This window comes from Liolophura sinensis, chromosome 12 (genome assembly GCF_032854445.1).
Source record: "Liolophura sinensis isolate JHLJ2023 chromosome 12, CUHK_Ljap_v2, whole genome shotgun sequence".
Lineage (NCBI taxonomy): Eukaryota > Metazoa > Mollusca > Polyplacophora > Chitonida > Chitonidae > Liolophura > Liolophura sinensis.
The window spans coordinates 20,877,119-20,903,905 of NC_088306.1; the positions used below are offsets into that span (position 1 = coordinate 20,877,119).

The 26,787-nt window shown below is 39.0% G+C and overlaps 2 protein-coding genes across 2 annotated transcripts; one reads left to right on the forward strand and one right to left on the reverse strand.

The window, feature by feature from the left end:
- LOC135479898 (importin subunit alpha-4-like) lies at positions 1-19,859 on the reverse strand. Its single transcript, XM_064759804.1, has 14 exons — positions 19,726-19,859; positions 15,427-15,471; positions 14,684-14,847; positions 13,998-14,093; positions 12,893-12,978; positions 12,385-12,471; positions 11,595-11,809; positions 8,882-9,013; positions 8,230-8,358; positions 6,233-6,337; positions 4,885-4,956; positions 3,017-3,179; positions 2,014-2,105; positions 1-1,246 (listed from the first exon to the last, which is right to left on the reverse strand). The coding sequence occupies exons 1-14, from the start codon at positions 19,789-19,791 to the stop codon at positions 1,151-1,153; spliced, it is 1,548 nt and encodes a 515-aa protein (XP_064615874.1). The 5' UTR covers positions 19,792-19,859; the 3' UTR covers positions 1-1,150.
- On the forward strand, positions 19,834-25,667 carry LOC135479779 (emopamil-binding protein-like). Its single transcript, XM_064759685.1, has 4 exons — positions 19,834-19,935; positions 21,865-21,934; positions 22,932-23,114; positions 24,632-25,667. The coding sequence occupies exons 1-4, from the start codon at positions 19,834-19,836 to the stop codon at positions 24,874-24,876; spliced, it is 600 nt and encodes a 199-aa protein (XP_064615755.1). The 3' UTR covers positions 24,877-25,667.
- The last annotated feature ends 1,120 nt before the right edge of the window (positions 25,668-26,787 follow it).

A 26,787-nucleotide genomic window follows, 5' to 3' on the forward strand; every position in this document is an offset into this window, starting at 1 on the left:
TTCAATGTTGTACTTCTGCAGATTTAGAATATGACCGATTTCTCCCCCCTGCCCCTCTCCCCCACCATCTCACTTCCCATTATAAAATGGGACACCTTAATAATAATCATATCGGTCTACAGTGTCCTGTGAACAATACATTACCAATGAAGAATTCGTGAGATTTCCACTGCATTTAAACCAGAGGCAGTAACAACTACCTCAATTTCTAGATAATGCGGTTTTAAAAACAGAAACAAAACAAAAAATTAGAAAACACACGACATATTATCCATCATAACCCAACAGGGCATCAGAGCATGGATCCAACACAACGGACACATCTCCATCCTCGAAATTGTCTCTTGTTATTTGATGCCAAAGCACAGCGGTACATCTCCATCCTCGAAATTGCCCCTTGTTATTTGATGCCAAAGCACAATGGTACAGCCATATACAGAGTTGCAGTCAAATGTGAAACCAGTGCACAGTCGAATGCTTTAGTTTTCATGAGTCTGTCTTAATATTATTGATAATCCTCTAATCAGTCACTCGACCAGAACACATTTGTTCAGCCACTGCATTTTCTCGAAAAATCTCAGCAATGTTTTGAAATCTTGTTTTTTGACCGACACAAAAGTTGACTTCTGCTCTAGCCTGTCCCTGTGAAACTGCTCGGTGAACATCCCCCTTTGAGCAACATCCTGCAGCCAAATTCACCCTATACTGTCTGCATCAGGCTTTGCTAAGGAGTCACAAAACAAACATAAAAAAAAAAAAACACCTAAACACAACAAACTGGGTCCTTGACAATTTTGACACCATGACTCTGTGAAGTGTCCATAAAAAAAAATGTCCGAATCTGTCAAAACTGTCGAAATTTGCTTCACTTTCCGAGAGGGAAAACAGAATTTGACCAGTGCCCCCTGGTTATTTGATTGAAAGACCGGAGGTAGCTCTCAATAATAGGAAGCTTTGAAAGCTGGGTCCGAGGGGTTGGGCCATACCAAAAGTAAATGCTTCCGTTTCGGATCCTTGATTAATTTTGTCGTTCATGGTGCGCAGTGAAGCCAAGTCTGTTGTGTCGGATATCAGTGCACACAAGGGTACAACACACCACCAACTGCTTCACTCGAGAACTCCTATATGCCATGCCACTTCGCAGATCACATCAAAACTTGAAGCCTTCTCGAGGTATCTGGGAGTTGGGATCAAACTGGTAGCCCTCATTTGATGCTTGGGGCATCAGGTTAGGATCTTCGTCCGGCTGAATCAGGAATAAAAAAAAAGTGTCCTTTTTGTTTTAACCTCAGGCGATGGTTAGGTAACATGTGCAGTCTATTACAACATGATTTCTATTTCATGAATTTTTGCATTTCACTGATGTTTAACTCACAAATAGTTTGCATTTTATCTTTGTCTTTTATCCCCAACAAAGTTGGACATTGTGCATGCTATGGCATATTAAACAAATATTATCCAGACAGGTTATTTTTGAATTTCTGTGAAGTTCAGGGGTCAAAATGTTTCCACAAGAAAAACTTTGGTCATGCAATGTGATTTTAAAGGCATGAAATGTATTAAGATATTGTTTTCAGACATGGTAAAAGAGGACGAAAGTGGACTTAATACATCAGTCATTTATGTCTGAAATTATAAATATTTAGCATGATGCGAATTCATTTTTCTGTTGACCTGAGCTCAATTTGAGGTCAGCCCAAATTTTGATTTTCAGCTCTAAAAAAACGAGAAAAACGAAAAAATAGGTGCTCCTACCTGAACCATATTTTAGTCTTAAAAATCTTCTGACTCATATTTTCAAATTGCATTTTTACTGGTCACATTTGTTGAGGACTTAACAAACTAAATTTTTCACAAATTTCGTTATTCACAAATTAATATCAAGTGTGTTTGATTCTGGAAAACTGCTACCGTACTCTTGACACTACTTTACTCTGAATAAGCAAGCAAGCAGGATAACTGCTAAAGACAACTGTCGAGACTTCAGTGAATGTAATAACACAGGAGACTTACCTCATCCGAAAAGTAATGATCTATAATTTCGTATGCCAGTTTATAAATTTCTTCATTTTCATGATTTTGTAGATGTTCTATCTTGTCCAAACCTGAAATCAAACATTTATGCACTGGTTAGTAGGAGTATTTATTTACTTGATTGGAGTTTTACGCCGTACTCAAGAATATTTCACTCGTACGACGCCGGCCAGCATTATGGTAGGAGCAAACAGGGCAAAACCTGACGGGGAAACCCACGACCATCCACAGGCTGCTGGCAGACCTTCCCACCCATGGCTGGAGAGCGAGCCAGCACGAGATGAACTCACAGCGACCACATTAATGAGAGGCTCCTGGGTCGTTAAGCGGTGCTGGCACGCTACCAGAAGCCTCCTAGGAGTTAGGAGGAGTAAATTCCCGGGCTACAGCAGCATATACTCCTAACAACAGGCACCGTCCTCTGTGGCTTGTCGCTGCTGATGTAATATTTATTCCAAATTATAATGAAAGCTGTGAATAGTGATCAGTTCTTGTGGTGAAAAACAACAGCTCCCCATATGCAAAATACACAGAATATGCAAATTAGCATTCCCCTTCCATCCTAGAAAGCAAACCCTTGTAAACCTTTGCATGTAACTTATGCCTTATTATATACTGTAATTCAACATTTTCTTCTCATGTTTGCAATTTGTTGATTCCGAAGGCATCATTCTGCGTTGACTTACTTTCAGATGAAGGACTGAAAGTAAACCACCCCGCCCGAGTCATTATACTGATAGGGGTCAACCAATCGTACCACTATCCCCTTAATGCTGACCGACAAGCGAGGAAGCTACAACTTCCCCTTTTTTCAAAGGTTTTAGGTGTGACCCGACCCAGGATTGACACTGAATCTACCCCGCCCAAAGCGGATGCTCTACCAACAGTGCTATCGGGGGCGGGTAAAAAATTCTTGAACTACTGGGCCCAGGCTTTTCAAGGCTTGGATAAGTTCACCGTAAAGAGTAACATTGTCTTTTACCTCCACACTCCTCTATCATAGTGCATATGCCTTCTGTGTCTTCTCCTGCCATCTTCAGGATGTTGTTCAGGCCGTCCAACACCACATTGACTACCTGAGTGTCCTTCACACCAAGTAAGTTACAAAACGGTGCAATTACACCTTTTCCTACCACAAAGTTCACCTGGACCAAGGGAGAAAACAGAGTATGTATCTTTTTACCACAAGGTTTATTTGGACAAGGGGAGAGAACAGAGAGTGTAACATTTTACCACAAAGTTTACTTGGACGAGGGGAGATAACACAGTGTGCAACATTTTACCACAAGGTTTTCTTGGACAAGGGGAGAGAACAGAGTATGTATCATTTTACCACAAGGTTTACTTGGACAAGAGGAGAGAACAGAGTATGTATCGTTTTACCACAAGGTTTATTTGGACAAAGGGAGAGAACAGAGAGTGTAACATTTTACCACAAAGTTTACTTGGATGAGGGGAGATAACACAGTGTGCAACATTTTACCACAAGGTTTTCTTGGACAAGGGCAGAGAACAGAGTACGTATCATTTTACCACAAGGTTTACTCGGACACGGGGAGAGAACAGAGTATGTATCATTTTACCACGAGGTTTACTTGGACAAGGGGAGAGAACAGAGTGTGTAACATTTTACCACAAAGTTTACTTGGACGAGGGGAGAGAACAGAGTATGCATCATTTTACCACAAGGTTTACTTGGACGAGGGGAGGGAACAGAGTATGCATCATTTTACCACAAGGTTTACTCGGACAAAGGTAGAGAACAGAGTATGTATCATTTTACCAAAAGGTTTACTCGGACACGGGGAGAGAACAGAGTATGTATCATTTTACCACAAGGTTTACTTGGACAAGGGGAGAGAACAGAGTATGTGTCATTTTACCACAAAGTTCAATAGGACAAGGGGAGAGAACAGAGTGTGTAACATTTTACCACAAGGTTTACTTGGACAAGGGGAGAGAACAGAGAGTGTAACATTGTACCACAAAGTTCACTCGGACAAGAGGAGATAACAGAGTGTGTAACATTTTACCACAAGGTTTACTTGGACAAGGGGAGAAAAAGAGTGTGTATCATTTTACCACAAAGTTCAATAGGACAAAGGGAGAGAACAGAGAGAGTAACATTTTACCACAAAGTTTAATAGAAAGGGGAGATAACACAGTGTGCAACATTTTACCACAAGGTTTTCTTGGACACGGGGAGAGAACAGAGTACGTATCATTTTACCACAAGGTTTACTTGGACAAGGGGAGAGAACAGAGAGTGTAACATTGTACCACAAAGTTTACTTGGACAAGGGGAGAGAACAGAGAGTGTAACATTTCACCACAAGGTTTACTTGGACAAGGGGAAAAAAAGAGTGTGTATCATTTTACCACAAAGTTCAAAAGGGTAAGGGGAGGGAACAGAGTGTGTAACATTTTACCACAAGGTTTAATTGGACAAGGGGAGAGAACAGAGTGTGTAACATTTAACCACAATGTTTAATTGGACAAGGGGAGAGAACATATAATACAAAATTTTACAATAACAATGTTCAACTACACAACAGAGGATTGACTGATTGGATCAAGAATTTTCCAGCTATGGGCAGTCTCATTTATGGGTATGAGTGCCTCACCATGTGCCTGCAAAAACTCCTGACTTGAAGCTGCAACAGAAACAGCCAGCGCTGGATTTGAACACCCAACCTCACTGGTCAAGCGCCTGATGTTCACAGTGAGCCAGTGGTTAATACAAATGCGCCAAAACTTGAAACAAATCCAAGTACAAATAGTTTCACTGTTATGTTTTTACACACTATGGTTTACAAAGGGGCAGACTCTCTTGTAACCATCAACTCTTACCTGTTCCTTCCTGCCACTGATGGTTAGATTACTTATCGCCCATGCAGCCTCTTTCTGAGTTTGGAAATCCCCCTAAAGGATAAGGAAGAATCAAAATCATCCAGACACAATACATTACAGCTAAACAATAATAGCATACAAGTAAAGCTGTAAAACAGATTGAGGTGTACATGCACTATTCTTCACAGGTATCAAAGAGAAAACAGGTCTTGGTACGTAAATTTTCATCCTGACATGACCTGTGTTTTCTGTGACTTACAAGGACCTAATGATCTGTGTTTTCCAGGACTTACAAGAACCCAATGACCTGTGTTTTCCAGGACATACAAGGACCTAATGACCTGTGTTTTCTAGGACTTACAAGGACCTAATGACCTGTGTTTTCTAGGACTTACAAGGACCAATGACCTGTGTTTTCTAGGACTTACAAGGACCCAATGACCTGTGTTTTCTAGGACTTACAAGGACCTAATGACCTGTGTTTTCTAGGACTTACAAGGACCTAATGACCGGTGTTTTCTAGGACTTACAAGGACCTAATGACCTGTGTTTTCTAGGACTTACAAGGACCCAATGACCTGTGTTTTCTAGGACTTACAAGGACCTAATGACCTGTGTTTTCCAGGACATACAAGGACCTAATGACCTGTGTTTTCTAGGACTTACAAGGACCTAATGACCTGTGTTTTCTAGGACTTACAAGGACCAATGACCTGTGTTTTCTAGGACTTACAAGGACCCAATGACCTGTGTTTTCTAGGACTTACAAGGACCTAATGACCTGTGTTTTCTAGGACTTACAAGGACCTAATGACCGGTGTTTTCTAGGACTTACAAGAACCTAATGACCTGTGTTTTCCAGGACTTACAAGGACCTAATGACCTGTGTTTTCCAGGACATACAAGGACCATACAACTGAAGTAAATGGACCATTTTTGATGTACAGGTTTTCTAAAATTCAGTAAGTTTTATTAACACAAACAGACAATCACATTCCCACACTATCATAGTCAAACTTGTATTCGCAGGCAACATGCAATGGCATAATTTGTTTACTCAATAATTTGACTGTTGCAAAATGTCCATGTCTGGGTTAATTTTCACTTAGAAAATAGCAGTTGCACATCTTGACGACATACTGTAATTCACAAAAAGTTTTGTGTAAAAAAAAAAATGCATTTTCAGAGACACATGTAGGCCTTAAAATGACACTTACATTTTTCAGCTAAAGTGGTCCTGTAAGGTGAATGACTCAATCAGAATCGAGCAAAAATGTGACACTTCAAATAACACTCTGTATGGAATACAAATCAGACCATTATTTTGAGCAGAACAGAGACAACTCACGTGGGATAAGTGATGAAGTATTAAGGATATAAGGCCTGCATCTATAACGGCTTGCACCTGCTGTTGATTGCCTGCTGTGATGTTAGACAGGAACCAGACCGCCTCCTACAAGAATAATACAGAAACTCATAACAAAGAGGATGTCCACTACCCTGCTGTCAGTTGCGGGCCGTGTGCAAACACACATATTAAATAGAGGTGATCTTTTAAACAACATCGAGAACGTCACGCTATATACTGGCCGGTGCGTTTACCTCCCCGAATAATATCAGTTCATGCCGTTTATTTCTACAAATAAAAAAATCTGAGTTTGTTTACTTGTTAGATGTGCTTTTATGATTTATATGAAGGCAAACTATCACCCATTTCCTTCAGTAATAAAAGTGTTACTTTGCACAGTTTATAGATATCGCCTTTGTTTTTACGTTTTTGACATTTTACAACCAGATGCCATCCCAAAACATTTGTTTCATGACATTCCAATCTGATCTCAGCGGTATGACGTCATAATACATCTACAGTAAACTTTAACATTTCTACATCTTACAACGAGACACTGTGTCGTACATATGCAGCTGTGAAGTATCTAGGTCAACTGCAATGGCCTAAGCTTGCCATTAAGTGGTCTAAATGTAGAGTGTCAGTTATGTAAATTGAACGCAGAGAGCGGCGCGAGCTGTAATGAGTATGAACGTTTAGCAGGCAACATATCATGTGTCCCATTCTCTAAACCCTGCAGGAGTGTGGAAAAATCGCAAGAACAATAGGGACCACCAGACAACAACATCCTGAAAGATAGGGTAAGAGCCAAAACACATGCTGATTTGTAGTAATTAGGCTTTTTTTTATTTTTGGTGGAAATATATGCAGGTAAGTACATACCATGTTACTTTGCCATCCTACATGTCCTACTTAAAGTGTCCTGCAATGACAAACCTGATTGGATCCGGACATAAAGTAGGAATTCAGGTAATCAATAAAGTGATGTTTCATCACCACATCATGCATTACCACAGAACATTAATATACACTGCTGATTACAACAAAATTTGGAGCGCCATTTTCATCCTGTATCTCACTTTCTTGACCTTGAGAATCAAGGAACCGGACGAAAAACCGATCCCTGTAGCTCTTTCAGCCAATGTCCACTGTCTTTCCAGGATCAGAGTCCCTGCCACTCTCCACATAGAAGTATTCCTACAATACCACATCTACGAGAGTGTACAGGCTGAGGCAAGGCTAATCCAGCCCTTGAACAATGCTTCAGGTTTTCAATCATCAGCCTGGTGTGGCTTCATATGCACTTCGTACTCAGTCATGCAATCTGCAGTACTGACATTGTCACAAGGGAGGTAACCCTAGGCTACCAATCACTCACGCACTCAAGCTACTTTACTGTAACCAATACCAGTTTCAACACGTACACAAAACAACCATGACACTTTACAATATAGTTATTAGTTTAGAGATGAAACACAGCCACACACTACACTATAGCCTGTTCTCAGATTTCATCATATCACAGACAAGATCAGGGATACAGCTGAGTTACAGAATGACAGAATCACATGACCTACCAGTGAGAGCTTTCGTCTTAGCACAAAACCAAACACCTGTGTCTCCACAAAATGAACATATATTTCCTCTAATGTCACTGGCAACATGGGGAGCGAAACTCTCGTCTGTGTTACAATTTGGCATTTGAAGTGGGATGTGGGATCCACACCACTACTGAGGTCTGGATATGCTTATGTCCCATATGTTGAATTGGCACGAGACCTAAACCTCCTGTCTGACGTACACTTTTTCCATTATCACTGCCTCATTCACACAGCTTACCTTGTTTATTTTTTCCTTTGGATGGCTAAGGACCCCTCATTCCCACAGCTTACCTTGTTTATTTTTCCATTGGATTGTTAAGGAGGCCTCATTCCCACAGCTTACCTTGTTTATTTTTTCCTTTGGATGGCTAAGGACCCTTCATTCCCACAGCTTACCTTGTTTATTTTTTCCTTTGGATGGCTGAGGAGTTCTGGGAAGTGCATGAGAGCGTCACAGTTGAGAACCACCTGTGTCTGTTCGTCTGAGCCTGTTACAATATTGCCAACTGCCCGCAATGCCGCGGTCTGTACAGATAACAACATAATGCATCTTACAGTTAATCCATAATCACACACAAACATTTACAAGGACGACAGTGACAAAATAAATGGCATGACAAAACAAACCCAAAAAAAATTAAGATAGTGTCCGTGAAAGGCACACAAACAATTCTTTACCCAAAACTACACTCAAAAATTTATAATATATATTTTTTTAACAGAAAAAAAAGTCAAATGTTTGAATAAGATGGGTTTTATGGCTGTTTTTAACCATCCCACCATATTTAATGATGGACTGGCTTGTTTATGTACAAGTAATGTACCCCAATCCTTCAATCTTTTAGTATATGAAAAAGCAACTTTGAGTGCAACTTCTGCACATTTTTATTTTGGAGATAAAACTACATTGGTTGGATTGGTCTGTTTCAGGGCTTCACAAAAGTGTAATTTGATCGGTCAACACAGAAACAAACACAGAAAAGGTTGAACAAAGAGCATAAGTAATGGTGTAATGTAACACTTAACTTTCCTCACCGTCATCACTTACCTGAACTTTGACCTCTGAATGACTGAGAAGCGGTACTAAATGTGGTACAACTCCTGAATCTATCACCATTTGTATCTGTTCATTTCCTCCATCTGTCAAATACGACAACGCCCAAACTGTGTCAACAAGAATCTGCGAAAGGAAACAGAACAAGGTCAGCATCCTCAAAACAGGAGGAGATAACCGAGTCAATCAGGCAAACAAAAGTAAGACTGCTGTGAAGAATATGCGGAAATCAAACTTCATACTATAAGGATTACACAAGGTGACTTTTTAAACAACTGTTACCTCCTCTTTCACCACAGTCTGAAAAATTTTATCCTCTGACAGAAGACTTTAAACTGAATTTAAAACAAACAGATGATCAGATGGAAAGTTTTACTCTCAGCCAATCAAGCACAAAAACAGACAACTGAAAAGAAACAAGTGATCACAGAAACTTGACAGTAGTGGTGCAGAGACAGCATAGAGACTGGAGGGTCAAAATAAGCAAAGCTAAAACGCATTTCACAGCACACCCTTAGAACACACGACCTTAAACTATACTCTGGGCCAACATAAAACAAACATCTGCTCTGTGTAGCCTCACCTCAGCAAACAAAATAGTGTCAGTCGACAGGGCTTTTATTTTTCCCTTTTTGTTCTTGCTAATGAAAAAAAAAAATGACTTCAAAGAAGTTAACATGGACAGAAAAACATAAAATACAAAAAAACATAAACCCAACAACAACTATGGCATTTTTTAAAAAACCATATTTCAAATGATGGCCCTGTGTGGATCTTAAGATATTCTATGAATAGAAACAAAATGTTACTGTACACAGATCTGCATCTGAAGGCTCAGCTAATGTGTACGATCCTACAGCGTCACCATGTCATACTAGCAGTAGTGCTGTGTGGAGTTTTTCCAATTTGTCTACTCTTTACGTTGTTCCTAAATTCCCTTTTTTAGTAGCTATTTATTTGATTGGTGTTTTACACAGTACTCAAGAATATTTCGTTTATACGCTGGCAACCAGCATTATTGTGAGAGAAAACTGGGCTAAATCAATGACCATCTTCAGGTTGCTGCCAGCCTTCCCACATACGGCTGGGGTGTCAGACAGCACCAGCCAGACTCACGGGGACCACAGGCTCTTGGGTCATTGCACTGCGCTGGCACGCTAACCACCTTGGCCCCTATACAGAACAGGCCCCCTGTTCTGTATAGTGGTAAACTGTTCATTGAAAGCCTTATGAGGTGAGGTCAAGCCATTGGTCTGCAGCTGCTGTTCCACTGAACTTTTCCCCCTGATACATATACAGGATTATGAACATGGATGAGATAGGAAACATCTGCAGTGTATATATGTACGTATGTGAGAACAAACTGGCTTATGGTCAAAAATTTCCAGAATGCCCTGTTTTACACAGATCATGTGGGCTAAATTGATTACAAGTACCACGGCAACACATATTAAAGCATGCATACAAATTCTTATTTTGAAAGGTCACTTTTTTGGAAATGTCCTTTTCCTTCAGGAAAAGAGGAGCCAAGTTTTGAAAAGAAAACCTTTGTGCAGCAATACACACTTTTCATGGGCAGGATAAATGCTTAGACATGAACAAATGAAACTACCAAATCATAAATTAATCAGTTTTCGACAGAAAAAGGAAACACTGAAAATCCTAGTAGTAAATGTATGTATAGATCCGAATTTTAGATGAAAGAATCTTATTTTTTATTTTAGAAAATGCTAAGACAAACAAGAACTGGATATTAGAAAACATACATGTATCAGTAAATAAAACAACAAAGTAAAAAAAATGGTGTTTCCTTTAGAGGTGCTTGCATGAGAAATTCAAAAACAGTCTTTTTCAGTAAATTTTCTCCAAAAAAGCCTTCTGTCAAGTGGTATTAATAAACGCTTTGAAGTTCAAGAGAGAATGAGAAACACTGAGAAGAGAACAGTGCACAAAAAAAAGAAACAATGAAACGAAAAAAATACTTGTTACTGAACGAAACAGGATATAAAACAATTAGATCAAAAACGTGCTGTAACAGTATGCTGAAAAAACTGAAGGTTCAAGACATTTCTTGCTGCAGAACTTTCAAAATCCAGGATTATTCAAAGGCTTCAAATCCCTGCCACTAAGATCATCACACTTTAAAAATACTTAAAAAGCAAAAAATGAAAGCTAAAAATCAAAAATCTCTTTACTGAGATAACATAGTGCATACATTACTTGACCTCATATAATTTCCTGTGCATCTGCAAAATATCTATATTGTTAAACTTTATATTAGCTCTAAAAACGCTAATAAATCAAACCTTTTTTCGCATGCCATCAATCCTGTTACAAAAGAAGGGTCAATTCCTTAACACAGGCCCTCTTCTTTCCTTTCAATTTTGCTCCCGTTAATATTAGTTTAATCAAAATATGTATCGCCTATAAAATGCATGTTAACTTAGATATCAAAAATAATCCAGACCAGAATTTTCTGATATAGGCTTAGCTGTAAAAATAACTAGATATTAATGAATGATGCACATGGAAAAAAAAAAAAAAAAAAAAAAAATGTGACTTTGACGCTTCCAAACTGATTTGAATAAAATCGCTGGATGAAGGGAGGTAATCTGACAGCAAGAAAGCGCCTGGGGTTTTCAGTGTTTTTTTTGGACGTACAAATGGCAGCTACCTCGACGCAAGAAACCTTCTGAGCCTCACTCACATTGACGTCGGTGTGGTGGATGAGCTGACAGAGGGCAGGCAGAATCTCCTGGATCGTGTCCACCGGCGGGGGAGGCTCTTTATTCCGACACAAATTCACAATCACCCAAGCAACATTTCTCAGAAAGGGCAAAGGTATATTGGGGTTTATGAAGGAGAGGAGTGGTTTGACCGCCCCAAGCTGTATCACGTAATCTCGGCACTGTGGACCGTCACCTGCAAGCAGACCATTTCATCAATCAACAACTTATTTATCTGAATGAATCTCACCTTACGTATTTTGACAACTTCTTATGTCTGTTTTAATCTATTCACCACTGATTGTTAACTGCAAGTGAGTGACTTGAGGACTGGGAACAACTGGTAATCCACTTGCCACCTCAAAAAGTTTTATGAATTTGCCACTAAACTGCCAAACTGTAATACTGGAACATTGTTACACCATGACTGTTACAAAAAAAAATAGCCTTTCTACAATGTGTCCTGTAACGGAAGCCACAAGGGTAATGTAAGGGTCAGTTGTGAATTGTTTGGTCAACGGACAATACATGCCCAGTGGTTTGTCCAGGGCTAAATGACCACAAAAATGATGCATCATTTATTTATTTATTTATTTGATTAGTAATATTTCACTTATACGAAGGCGGCCAGCATTATTGTGGGAGGAAACCGGGCAGAGCCAGGGGGAAACCCATGACCATCTGCAGGTTGCTGACAGACCATATGATGCATCACTTGTAAAAGTCTGATCATGGATGATTCTTGACAAGCAAAGGTAACTCAGTACTTACCAATAATATTCCCTAATGCCCAAACTGCTTGTTCACACACATTCTGATGAGGTGACCCTAACAGCTTTAGAAACAGTGGAACAGCCCCTAGAGCGGAAAGAATGAGGGAAATGATGAGGTCACAATTTTAACAAAATTGAGTGATCAACTCACACTGAGGAAAATCAAGAAAGCATATTTGTTTCCTCTGAAAACTGAGAGGGCACTTTTGATAAAAAAGCTGAAAGCTGGGTTGGTTTTCACGGCCAAATATCGATTCTTATTTCACCTGGCCAATTTGAGTCCAGTAAATCTGATTACTATTAGGAAAGAGAAAGTGCTGAAATACATCCCAAAACATTTTCAATATCAATTTTTAAAAAAAATTTCAATCTCTTCTTTGGTTTAATATCTGTGTATCCTGTATAGCTCTCCCCACCCCCCACAAAAAAAGGAAAATAAAAAAAGCATAAAATAAACCCCACCCACTGGTCACATGTGAATGAGTCTGAAGTATGGCGGCACCTACCTGCTTGTACAACAGCCTGTGTTTGGGCGGATGTCCCTGACGCTATGTTTGTTAATGCCCATGCGGCTTCAAACTGCAATGCTGGACTGAAGTGAAAAGTGGGAGTTACCAAATATCCTCAACAAATTCGCATACCTTCATAAAACATGGATTCACATATTTAGAGGATTATTCTGTTACATTAGCAAGTTTATTTTAGCATTTCTGTGAACATTCCAAATGTCCCTAACTTGATCATTTGATTATTATCTTCAAAATGTTATAAAAATGTCTTCAATAATTATGTGAAGTTCAACTTTACATGTCAAATTCGTTGAAGATTTACGGTAAGAAATATCTGGTAGTTTTCCTAGAAGATTTCTACTGGACACATTTCACTGGAATGGACTACACAGCACATGTATATCTGTATTGCATTTGATGAAGCAGAAACATTTAAGAAACTTCTTAAAAGTTCTTATGATTAAAGGAGAAGAAAACTTAAAAACATGACACTATGGGCTGAATAGAGCACATTTTTTTCTATCTGATGGTGACTGCTGCATAATTTTGAGATTTTTCCTCGCTATACACGTAAAGTCTGAAAATGGCAAAGCTGGCATAAATCACTGAGTCCATCGTGTCCTCCATCTTTAACACCCTGTAATTTATGCTGAGGGAGTGTTGCCTCTCAGCCAATGAGAGTCATTGCTGACTTGTTCATGTAAACTTGGAACCTTGCAACCTGGTTTCCCAATCATCAAGCGAAAAACGAACTGTACTGTTCGCTACCCTCTGGAAAGAAGAGTTCTACCTGAAATGTACGAACTGCACTTCGGAGGTTTCCGACGGAAATTCTCCTCCTAACACAGAAGACTTCAGGACTAGTTCTTAGGCAAAAAGGAAGTTTTGATGCTGACTTTATTTATAATTTATCATCTTGAGGTACATGTTAGAATCTTTTATATGCCATGCACCTGCAAGGAAATGCATACTCTTTTCAATGGTATTTGTTTGTAATTTAAGTTTTCTTCTCCTTCAAGGCTTCTTAGTTACATTTTTTTTGTTTGATGGTAAATTTTATTATCCAGCATTATAAGACATTCTATAGAGTAAAAGGACTTACTTTTCTTCATCCATTAGACAATGAACCAGAATGGGTAAAATTCCTGAATTTATTAAATCATCTATGGGTGGATTACGGTCACTGGACAATAGCTTTCTGCAATCATAAAGAAAAACCATAATTCAGAGGATCTGTCAAGGCAGAGGAAATTGCACAGAAACTACAAACGGGTTGAATCTCCCAGACATTCAGCATCTTGGTAACTAACTGTACAACGCACCACTATCAACTTTAATTCAAGTGGCTGATTTTATAAGATAACAGAGCGTTAAGCAATTTCGAAGATTTGTTTGTTTGTTTGATTGATTGGTGTTTTAAGCAGTAATCAAGAATATTTCACTTATACGACGTCGGCCAGCATTGTGGAGGGAGGAAACCACGCAGAGTCACGTGGAAACCCACGACCATCTACAGGTTGCTGACAGACCTTCCCACGAACAGTCGTAAAGTAAGCCAGCATGAGGTGGATTTGAGCTCACAGCTACTGTATTGGTGAGAGCCCTCTGGCTCATTACACTGCGCTAGCGTGTTACCAACTGAACCAAGGAGGCCCCTGCAATTTCAAAGAGGAAGTAAGCATTACATACGCATGCAGGGTCTTAAATTGGTTCTGTATAACCCGGCTGTAAGTAAGCCCACAATACATGTGATAAGCTGGTACACATGCTGTATATAAATATCTTTACCTTGCAGCTTGGACAGCATTTAACTTAGTTGTAGGATCTGCATTAGCAGCGTTTTGTACGATAGTTTCCAGGGACTGGGTGCAGGGTTTCTCATTGTCGTCAGAGTCGGTGCTGTCTTGTGCTGGAACATTTCTCCTCTTGAGTACATGCTGGTCACGTTTTGACTACAGCCAAAAGTAACAAAATTTCAGTAATGATAAAAATGACACAAAGCCTCTTTCGTGGAGACTGTCATTCAAATTTCTGATTACATTAAGGACAATACTTAAGAATCATCCACACTGAAGCTTTTACATCACACTTACCAGCAGTGTATTGAGTACACTACTTTTTGTCTATTTATTTATTTGCTTATTGCCAAACTCAAGAAATTTTTTAACCAGATACAATAATGTACAGATTTATGGATTGAAGAAACCAGAATGTCTGGTGTAAACCACTGACTTTTGTTACTGATCCCACTTTCCCACTTTTGACTTGCATGCATGCATACCGTATTGGTGTAGGACAAGTGGTCTTAGTGAAAGAGGGAACCCTAAACATACATGTATATCTAACTTGGAAGAATTTAATGTCTTAAAACCGATGAGTTACTCAGTGAAAGGTATCACTAAAAACAATTCTAATCTTTTAGAGTCCTGATGTTACGCAGTGTATCCTTTTGACGCACGTTGTAATCAAAGGTTAATCTGTTCAAAAAGAAAAAAAAAAAACCTCTTTACTCGGCAAATTTAATACATTACCTTTCTCAACTCTACTGTAACCTCCTGCCTTCTACGTCGCATTTCCTGAAAATGAAATCAAACAAAACAATAAAAGGTATTCTGGCGAAATGAAATTGTTTCAGTCCAAGACACAGGCATGTTTTATTACCTCATTTAGCTGACATTGTATCTGGCATGTGAATCATGTTACAATAAAGGGTGACCTTCTAGAATGAGGCCGTCTGACTTCACAAACCCAGTCTTAAAACATACACATGTACTGCAAGGTTAGTACAATGCTCATACAATATATTACACCGAATCCTTCATTTTATAAGGCTCTTTTCTCTTAGAAATCAATCTGATGAGTAGTCTTACAAGAAGAAGAAAAATAAGCCTTAGCAAAATTGAGCTAGACTGGCAAAAAATGCCAAGAAATAGCAGGTCAAGGTGAAAACTATCACTTCAGATTTTTCATGATGCAGCCATAAATCAGGCCCAAGGTGAACCCCTGTCCACATCAACGGATACTGTAGTTTAGCCTTTGCACATGTTTGTAAGAAGTTTATTCAAGCATATTCTGTGTTGACGGATAAAATTATATTTTTTGTGGAGCCCAGAAATTTGCCACCTCAACCCATGTCATTTGTGTCCAAATCAAATTCAAAAGTTGGTCATTCATATGTGAATAGGTTCAAAAATTTCTGTATTGTACTTCAGCATTTTTGCATGATTGCAAAGGTGATTATTCAAGCATATTGTGAAGGCATTATCCTATGTAGATGGATAGAATTACACTTTTTGTGAAGCCACAGAACTGGCCAATCCAGCCAATGTATTGTTGTCTCCAAAATTAATTTAAAAAAGTGCATGACTTGCACTCAAAGTTGCTCTTTCATATGTGAAAAGGTTGAGGAATTTATAGGGAAATGTGTTCTTGCCAGACTTCATGCAGACTTCACGTCATATCTCATGGTGATTCGAGCCTCTAATGAATACAGATATTAACCTCAGCATCGATAGCAGTCAGCAAATTGAAATAATAAAGTTTTTTTGGACTGCTACAAAGCAAAAAGAGGCTGAACTATATTTACATGTAGTATTTATTTAGCACTATTTATGCACAATGATCTAAAAGTACCTACGACAACACAAAATACCAGCATTAGCAAATTTTCATTGATTTTTTAAATTTTTCCTTTGGGATTTGAAATGTTTTTGCGAAATGCTATTGTTATAACTTATGCTCTAAAGTTTACCTGGCCTAAGTCATCTTGGTCCCATATTATGTAGCAACAGGGGCAGTGTGGGTCTTGCCACTTTTTCCAAAGGACTGTTTTCAAAAATGTCAGGCACCTATTTTCAGGCTTGAGTATTAGATTTTCAAAGGTTTTCATGTGTGTCAAAGTAGCACTATAACTTTTAGCCATGGAGACATAAGCTGGCCTCATGGCACATAGACCTGGCCAAGCATCAAGGCCCACCTGAATGTCAAATAAGACAAAACTTTGAAAGTAATACACTGAACTCATTTGCCATTTGCCAACAGATGCTAACACACATAACGATGAATAGCTTTTTTCAACTCGGCAAAGTACACATACAATGGAAAATTCCACACATTCAACCTGCTTGTACAAATTGTAACAGTTTTTACAACAGGCAACATGGAGAAAAAGCCTGACAAAACTGAAAAATAATCAACTGGGTTTGAACCCCACACTACCAGATATCATATACAATGCATCTAGTGCCGAAAACCACCGCAGCGTCTTGGTCGAGTAAGGCCTTGGCGATCACGGCACCTGGTTAAGCATGTACATTGCAGGTTGCTTGACACATGGTGTGCAATCACCCCACTCTACTGTCCCATCTGGCGTGCCTGAGCTCAGTTCAGCTTTGAGAGCAGGCGAGGACAAAGTGTATGTAGGTGACAAGAAATGTTAGGGGACTATAAAGATATGAACTTTTGGTCTAAATAGTTAAAGGGAATAAGTGGTGTTGTGTGTTGTTTTCTTTAAGAAAGATCCTCAGTCCAAGGCCATGGTGTATGGTTTCTTAGTTACTTTTCTGTGTGGCATCCTAAAGCCAGTCTCTTTCTTATGGGCATGTAGAGGTGTAGACCTGAAGAGAAACTGGAAACCGTGATATATCTTCAGTTAAATTTGCCTTAATAAGAGTAACATGTTCTGGGTTCTTCATGACTCAAGGTACATGTAGGGACAGACATTTTTCGTATTTTTCGCCATGGCTTAGGACTTATATTCCTGATAACACGGGGGTATATACAGTGTAAACATTAAAAATTGTCTGTGGATGGCTGTGGACAGGAGAAAGAGTTGTTCATTTCTCGGTCTGAGTGACAGGTAGCCGACCTATGGGGCAGGTTACCAGCAGCACATGTATAGTAATACACAGTTACCTCCAAAGTCTATGTTAAATGTACAGGCTTACATTTCTATTCCTGAAGCAGGTTGGTGTCACTTAAATATTTCTAGTGAGAAAACTATAGATTGTAGCTCAAATCCACTGGCATGCACCAGAAACTACGTCTTGGGCTATAATTCGGTGTTAGTCTCACATTTGTAGCTGGCGTAGTTCTCCAGTTACAGGCCATCAAAGTTATGTGACTGAAAAAGTTTTTGACCATATCTCAAAAACTTACAAAAATATGCAAGATCCAAAAGTAGACTCGGAATCAGCATTGTCAAATATACCAGAGCAGATGGAAACCTTATCAAACTTAGACACTTTCTACGATGTCATAAATTCGACCAATGGAAAGCTTCCAAAGTTTTCAATGCATGTCCAAACTTAGATTTATTTCTTTACTCATTTGATTGGTGTTTTACGCCATACTCAAGAATATTTCACTTATATGATGGCGGCCAGCATTATGGTGGGAGGAAACCGAGCACAACCCAGGGGAAACCCACAACCATCCACAGGTTGCTGTCAGACCTTCCCACGTACGGCCGGAGAGGAAGCCAGCATGAGCTGGACTTGAACTCACAGCGACCGCATTGGTGAGCAGCTCCCGGGTCATTATGCTGCGCTAGTGCGCTAACCAACTGAGCCACGGAGGCCCCCTCCAAACTTTGAATTTGGTCTAACTGGGATCACTTTACAAGTATATCAAATTTCAAAAGAATCTGTTCGTTGCTTCTTAAGAAGAAAATTTTTAAAGGTTTTGATCAAAATCCAAGATGGCCGCCACGTCATGTGACAAAGGTTAACCAAAAACAGCCTAAATTTGCCTCGTAACCTTGTACCCAAAATCACCAAATTTCAACAATCATTCAATATAAACTTTTCTTTCTACAGCTCTTAAAGCTTTCAAAATGGTTTTTAAAAAAACAAAAGAAAAATAATTAAAATGCGAACGACTTTAATAGGTGTCCCAACGCAGATCACCATGGTAACCCAACAATAACAAGTCTAAGATAGTTATGATGTTATATTTGGCAAAATATTATTTAGCTAAGCATAGGACCAACATCAGAGAGCTATTCATTTAAACATCCTAGACAATCACATGCCCTCTAGACTGAAGTAGTACACACATCAAATGGAACATTCTTTGATGTCTCCTGAAGTAAACATAATCATGGGCAGTTGTTATGACAAGGTTGTAACATTTGTTGGTCACTGACCCATTTCCCATATGATTACTGAGAAAAGCAAATTTTTCAATGAATTAAAGTCCCTGTACTGGGCGACAGTAACCTCAGCTTAACAAATCCCTGATTATGAATGATTAGGATTTAACATGACATGCATCAGCCATATGATGGTGACAAATGACCATGACAATACATGTTTTTACTCTACACTTGACATGAAAAGAATGCACACACCCCAAATGAAACAAAATTATGTAGGCTACTGAACTTCTACACACCATGATCAATGTAAGGGGTATTCATTTTTTCTTTACCATAAAATCACCTGTAATAAGACTATCACATTATTTCCGATTGACAGAGAGATTAGACTATGTAAATTCAAGACAATGTCAAGGTTGTAACACAGTGACTTGTTGTTGTTGTTGTTGTAATTTGTCTCACTGAGCAGAAAAGCACAGACGGATTACACAAGACATCAGGTTACCACAGACACAGTCCTCACGCCAGTGATGTTATGCGAAAGAGTAATTATATGGATTTTGTTACAGCAGAAAGTTGAAACTTAAGCCCAGCTTTTTAAATGAACCAATCTAGAGGTGTATTTTAAGAAGCATGAATCATTTTTCAGTTTTGTTCCGTGGATGACATTTTGCCAGGAGAGCAAATCATCACAAACCACTTTCTAAGTTCTTATTAATAACGGAAATCTTACCTCCGCATCTTTCCCTTTGTTTTTAAACATGTGAGCCCTCAGCTTCGCATTTGGATCTGATGCCATGATGGAATTTTCTTCTATAATTATTAAAATTTTCGTCGCTTTATGTTTCAAAATGCCGGCCACCTCGATCCACTGTCCTTGACTGGGCTGAATGAAACATCGCTTTCTATTGGCCAACCCAAGACGAGGCCACAGGATCTCAAAGTATGTTTGGCAACATTTTGTAGTACAAAAGAGGATAATTATGTAAACATCATCTTCACGTATTTTATCTTCATTCTCTTAATAATATTTCATTGTGAATATTGATTTTTGGACCCCCAACTAGGCCCACAATGTTAAATCTGTCAATCCTTCAATACGAATACTTCAACCAATGGTATCCCTTCTAGCAAAACTTGTTTTCATCAAATGCGCCATTTCGTGTCTAGCCGCTTTTTCGTACCTGTGAAAATACGTAATTTTATTGCGAGCTTTCAAATAGCCACAAAGTCTCCACTCCTTCAACATAAATGTGTTAAGTTTGCCAAAATATGACAGAAATTACCCATTGCCCTCCGCCAAAAACTTGGTTTCATTCTTAGTTAGTATCGCTTTTCCTTTTCCCGCGCTTTCGGAGAAAGCACGTGGTTGACATCTCTTATTTCCGTGTTATTCGGTCGGAGACAGGAAAATGTATCAGCTGGTATCTGCTGTTACGATTGTGTCGCTACTTGTTACGGCTGTGTATGCTGTAGGCAGCTATATTTTGGCTCAAATACTGGGAAAGAAAGTCTCCCAACAGGAAAAATGGATTTTGACTTGGCTAATTTTTGATGTTTTGATTCATTTTACTTTGGTAAGATTTGAAATTAGTATAGAAGTGGATGTCGTAAATATTATAGCAGCCCGCGTTCATTTGAGTTAGATCTTGAAACACGAGAGAAAATGCAATAAAACAATTCGGTAAAGTTTAATGATATTCGTAAAAATGTGTAATTAGATTTAATTTGAAGTTCTATATGAGCAAAACCATAGAACTATAATATTGCTGCACCATTCAGTTAAAGGCAAAAAAACAAAAACAAAACAAACATAAAAAAACAAAAACAAGAAGAAGCAAACAAGAAACAGCACTAAACTGTACAAGTTTTTATCAGATGGAAGTACATTAAACACTATAGTGGGGTCCTCTGTGGCCGAGGTTGTAATGTTCCAGCGCAGCCAAATGACCTGGGCCTGAACACACAGCAACTGCGTTGGCGAGAGGCTCCTGGGTCATTGTGCCGGGGGTCCTCCGTGGCTCAGTTGGTTAGCGCGCTAGCGCAGCGTAATGACCCAGGAGTCGCTGTGATTTCAAGTCCAGCTCATGCTGGCTTCCTCTCCGGCCGTACGTGGGAAGGTCTGACATCAACCTGCAGCTGGTCGTGGGTTTCCCCCGGGCTGTGCCCGGTTTCCACCCACCATAATGCTGGCCGCTATCGTATAAGTGAAATAAACAAATCATTGTGCCACGCTGGTAAGCTGACCACCACGGAGGCCTTCAAATGCATTGTGAATGCAGAAGTCATAAATATGGTCAGATAAAATTACTTTTATGTGAACTTAATGCCTAAGTGTTGTAGTTAATGTTGTTATTAATGTAAATTATTTCTATATTTTTGTTCAATGCATCTAGTGATCTACAAACACTATTCTCTCCCTCTGTGTATAGATATGAGCGATAGTTGCTATCACAACATGGAACGAACGTGACAGTCTGCCAGCTACCTGGGGATGGTCATGGGTTTCCCCAGGGCCCAGCCCACGTTGCTCCCACCATAATGCTGGTCACCGTCATACAAATGAAATATTCTTGAGTATGGCGTAAAACACCAATGAAATAAATAAAGTTCAGGCCTGGTGTTCACCAAAAAAATAGAAGAATTTGGATACTATTAGGAATTGCTCTGGTGGCAGAAACCAGTAGGGTACATGGATATATAATTATTACTGTCGCAATACTTCCAGTTAATTCTTGATTCTAAATGGGTTGGATATGAACCTTACTGCCCCCTGTCAAGTCCTGGGATAAACCTAGATAGTGGGTTGGTCTTTCTAGGAATGCGACTCTGACCAGCTCTCACCCATAGTTCCTTTTGTGTCTCTTTACAGGAGGGTCCTTTTGTAATTCTGTCACTCAGTGGTACAGTGGATTCATCGTCCCATTTCACTGCCTTATTGTGTAAGTATTGAAGTTGTTAAACTATACTCAACCATTCGGCCATTGCATGAGGCCCGAGTTCAACCCTGGCTTTGGGCAGAGAATTTTTAAATTCCTCTGCTCTCATGGAGCCATGGTGACACTGAGTTGTGGATGGTGCTTGTGGGGCCATTCTTGCTGTCTGATGTTTGTGGAGGTTCACTTGTCTTTCATGGATTATAAAGCATGCAAATTTGTATGTCACACATGTGTAAATCGTGAGTGAGTAGATTTTGGCTGTTACCCTGGGCATTCTGGTTTCCTCCACGAATAAGAATTACTGAAATATTCTTGAGTATGATGTGAAGAAAAATCAATTCATCAGTTGCAGTACCCTGTGTGACAGAGTGAAAGAAATGAAGATTTTTAGTACGCTGCGTTGAGATCTCATTGGCCAATTGTGGCATTTGGAGAGAAACTGTGGTTTCCTCTAATTCTTTGTACGGTTTGCTCTAAACATAAACCTAACAGCCCCCGTATAAGTGAAATGTTGTTAAACCCCAACTAAATAGATTAATAAATTAAAATACAAGATGATATCCTTTTAGCAAGAAAGTAATACCATAAGTAGTATTTGAGTTTAATTTTGCCGCTAAAAATGCACTTTGTGGGTGAATTTTTTTTTTAGTTGATTTTTATCAACAGGGAGAATTATTATTATTTAATAGGCCTCCGTGGCTGAGGTTTTTAGCATGCCAGTATGGTGCAATAAGTCTTGAGCCTCTGACCAATGCAGTCGCTGTGAGTTCAAGTCCAGCTTATGCTGACTTCCTCTACAACGGTATGTTCAAAGTTCTTCCAGCAACCTGCAGATAGTAGTGGGTTACCCCCAGGCTCTGCCCGGTTTCTTTCCACCATAATGCTGTTCTTTGTATCATTTAAATATTCTTGAGTATGGCGTAAAACACCAAGCAAATCAATAAATATATAAATAAATCATTATTCGTGTATTAACTTAAGATGAATTTATATCACACAGGGAAGGAGTATGGAAAAGCTGATAAGCGCTGGCTCGTCTCAGATCCCACGATTGTCTCCCTTGAAATTCTGACTGTTGTGGTAACAGGAGGGTTAGCTGTGCTGTTGATCGAGGCCATTCTCAACAATAAATATTATAGGCACTTTGTACAGATAGTACTGTGTACCTGTGAACTATATGGAGGTGAGTCGTGTATGTGTGAAGTATATGAAGGCGAGTTGTGCACCTGTGAACCATATGGAGATAAGTCGTGTATCTGTGAACTACATGGAGGTGAGTTATTTGTGTATCTGTGAACCATATGGAGGTGAGTTGTGTACCTGTGAACCATATGGAAGTGAGTGGTATACCTGTGAACCATATGGAGGTGTGTTGCTTACATGCGAACTAGATGGAGATGAGTTGTGTACCTGTGAACCATATGAAGGTGAGTTACGTACCTGTGAAGTATATGGAGGGGAGTTGTGTACCTGTGAACCATATGGAGGTGAGATGCATACCTGTGAACTATATGGAGATGAGGTGTGTATTTGTGAACCATATGGAGGTGAGTTGCGTACCTGTGAACTATATGGAAGCGAGTTGTGTACCTGTGAACTATATGGAGGCGAGTTGTGTACCTGTGAACTATATGGAGGTGAGTTGCTTACCTGTAAACTATCTGGAGGTGAGTTGTGTACCTGTGAACCATATGGAGGTGAGTTGGTTACCTGTGAACCATATGGAGGTGAGTTGTGTACCTGTGAACTAATGGGAGGCAAGTTGTGTACCTGCAAAGTGCATGGACTTGAGTTGTGTACCTGCGAACTCTATGAAGGTGAGTTGTGTACCTGTGAAGGAAACAGTGCATCAAAGGTAAGTTCCCCCTAAAACTGTTTGATATTTATCAGGATCTTTCACCAATCGTTGTGAAATTTTGCACACAGTCCTTTTCAGTAATTGAGTCAACACACTGTTACAAGGATTACCCTGTAGATAGCGATGTGCTCCAATGAGCAGGTGCAAATGCATTATCGGTCAGATTTTAAAAACTTTACAGACCTGCTCTCTTCTTTTGCTTTTACAAATGTTGTGAACAGGATAGCTTGTGCAGTTTTGAACTATTCAGGCTCTTATTATTGCTTACCTCATAAAAGCATGCTTTAACGAGTTTCCTGTCAGTTGCTGAGGGTATTATCTATGGTATAGTTGTCATGCATATTTACACCTGTGTAGTTGGTTAGCGTGCTAGCACAGCATAATGACCCAAGAGTCTCTCACCAATGTGGTCGCTGTGAGTTCAAGTCCAGCTCATGCTGGCTTCCTCTCCGACCATAAGTGGGAAGGTCTGTCAACAACCTGCGGATGGTTGTGGGTTTCCCCCGGGCTTTGCCCAGTTTCCTCCCACCATAATGCCGGCTACTGTGGTATAAGTGAAATATTCTTGAGTACGACGTAAAACACCAATCAAATAAAAATAACTTACACCTTTGTTTTCATGCCTTTTCTGACCAGTGATCCAATATGTGGGAAGGCCTGGTAGTAACATGCGGATGGTCGTGGGTTTCCCCTGGGCTCTGCTCAGTTTCCTTCCACCATAATGCTGGTTGCCATAGTATAGGTGAAATATTCTTGAGTATGGTGTAAAACACCACTAAATAAATAAATAAGTAACTAAATAACTAATGATTCAGTCTATTAATCATTGACTCTGTCTACAGGTTGGATGACTTTCTGCCCAGACTGGTTGCTAGGCAGCCCAAACCTGGTTACGGACAACTTCCTGTACATGTGGGTGTACTTAGTGTTTTTCAATGGCATCTGGGTTGTGATACCCCTGGCTCTTCTGTATCACTCTCTTATGGAGATGAAGACATGGGAATTTGGTGGAGGAGATTCCACTGTTACAAAGGTCACATACACAACAAGAAAGACGTACAATTTGCGCACCAAAAGAATGGATTAGTTATTGCCAGAAAATGCAGATATTTAAGCTGGATTTAAATTAGCGCAATTTGCGCACCAAAAGAATGGATTAGTTATTGCCGGAAAATGCAGATATTTAAGCTGGATTTAAATTAGAAATACACAAAGCTTTTTATATCAGAGGCAATCAGGCCCAGATCAAACTACTGTACAATATTAAAAAAAAGGATATTAATATTTAACTGGCCTGTATTTTTTGTGTGGCATAGCCAGTGTCATACCTCACGTGAAGGTTGACGTCCAGTAGCAATTAAAGAAGTGTTTTCTTTTAGAGCAAAGAAAACACTAAAATAAAGTATTTATCAGATGAAAGACCATTTAACACTGTCCATGAATGTAGTTTAATATGTTTATTTTTTTCAGAATGTTTCTACCCCACTTAAATGCATTTAAAACATAGGTTTCTGTGATGATCTGTTTGGACCCAGAGGGTATAAGTGACATCACAACTATATTGTTGGCTTGGAATAGTTTGTTTCATGGCACATTTGTTGAATGCATTAATAGCTCTAAATGAAGATGCATTTTGAATGATGAAATATTGCAACATATCTGTGTCTGTGGCAAAAGTTACGGAAGTGACGTAACTCATCACTGGTCCCAATATGATCAGAAAAGGCATAGTAGAAAGAAGTTTTAAGCATATTTTACTATCTCGAAAAATGTTATAAAAGAAATAAATCTAACTATTTACCCAGGAAACTGTTGAATGGTCTTTCATCTAACATGAACTTCATGCTGGTGTGTTCTTTGCCTTTAACATAAATGTTGAGGGTGTTATCTTAAAATAAAAGAAGGCTAAAGCACAAAGTAAGGCTCATCATAAAGAAAACTGGAAACTATGCGTAAAAATACTTTCATTTATTTTCTCAGGCTTCTTCTGACGTCAGAGTTCCTAAGCTCTGATAGTATGCCCGTAATGCCCTCCGTAGAAGTCAAATGTTTGGGCGCCTTTAGCTCTTAACAAAAATCTAAAATAATAAGTGAAAGTATATTTATGCATAGTTTTAAGTGGTGTATCTCGTGATACCTACTTCGATTTTTAGAGGGCTTTTTTTTCATATACTAGGGTACATATACTTGATGTGTCGAGCACAGAGTTTGCATGCATGACTAAAGCAGAACAACATGAGGTTGACGTTCCATTTTTGATGTTATTGACCATAAATTACAAAATTCACGACTTGTATCTTGAGTATAATAGAATCGGCGTGTAGGTAAATGTGAGGGATGGTCTCAAAATAGCACTGTTTGTATTGATCTCCGTCATTGTTTGATGAACATGTCCAGCACAGTAACAGAAAAGAGATGTTACGTTGTTGATGTCCTGCATGTGTGTTAATTATTAGGAATTGCCAAATTCATGACATTCACATGACTTTGTGTGTATTAGAATCAATGTTTAGTGAAATGTAATTAGCTGAAATTTTTATATTTATGTGTCTTTAACCTGTAGGTTAGATCTTTGGTAGCCTTGATGCAAAATCTGAGTTAATCTAAATATTTGAATTAACTAAGAAGTTGTTTTTTGTGTCTATTTAGAAATATTCCAGAGCGAACCTCTGGAAGGAAAACCGACAGCAGTAGTTAAAAATGCCGTGTATGTTTTTGTTTCTATGTTATATATTTTCTTATATGTACATTTAAGGGAAAGAAAAAACTACTTTTATGTAGTAATGTATCATGCCAAAATTCCAAACGAATGATTGGAGACAAATTTTCGTTTCATATGCTAGAAATGTGCAAATTGACCACATAGGCAACTTTATATGCTTATGGAAAATTAGTGTGCGTGTGACTTATATAAATTTAGCCTTGGCAAGTAAATACTAGTAATATCTGGGACTATAACACGAGTTATGATTGTTCCAGGTAAAACATACATAGAAAA

What these genes read in the sequence shown, in the direction of transcription:
- LOC135479898 (XM_064759804.1), bottom strand. Translation starts at nt 19,791, where the DNA reads ATGGCATCAGATCCAAATGCGAAGCTGAGGGCTCACATGTTTAAAAAC. An exon ending in TCCACCACACCGACGTCAAT is followed by an intron (nt 9,014 to 11,594) that starts GTGAGTGAGGCT and finishes TTCCTTTCGCAG; the next exon opens with ATTCTTGTTGACACAGTTTG. An exon ending in TATGATAGAGGAGTGTGGAG is followed by an intron (nt 2,106 to 3,016) that starts GTAAAAGACAAT and finishes GTTTGATTTCAG; the next exon opens with GTTTGGACAAGATAGAACAT.
- LOC135479779 (XM_064759685.1), top strand. Translation starts at nt 19,834, where the DNA reads ATGTTTCAAAATGCCGGCCACCTCGATCCACTGTCCTTGACTGGGCTG. An exon ending in CCATTTCACTGCCTTATTGT is followed by an intron (nt 21,935 to 22,931) that starts GTAAGTATTGAA and finishes TATATCACACAG; the next exon opens with GGAAGGAGTATGGAAAAGCT. An exon ending in TACCTGTGAACTATATGGAG is followed by an intron (nt 23,115 to 24,631) that starts GTGAGTCGTGTA and finishes CTCTGTCTACAG; the next exon opens with GTTGGATGACTTTCTGCCCA.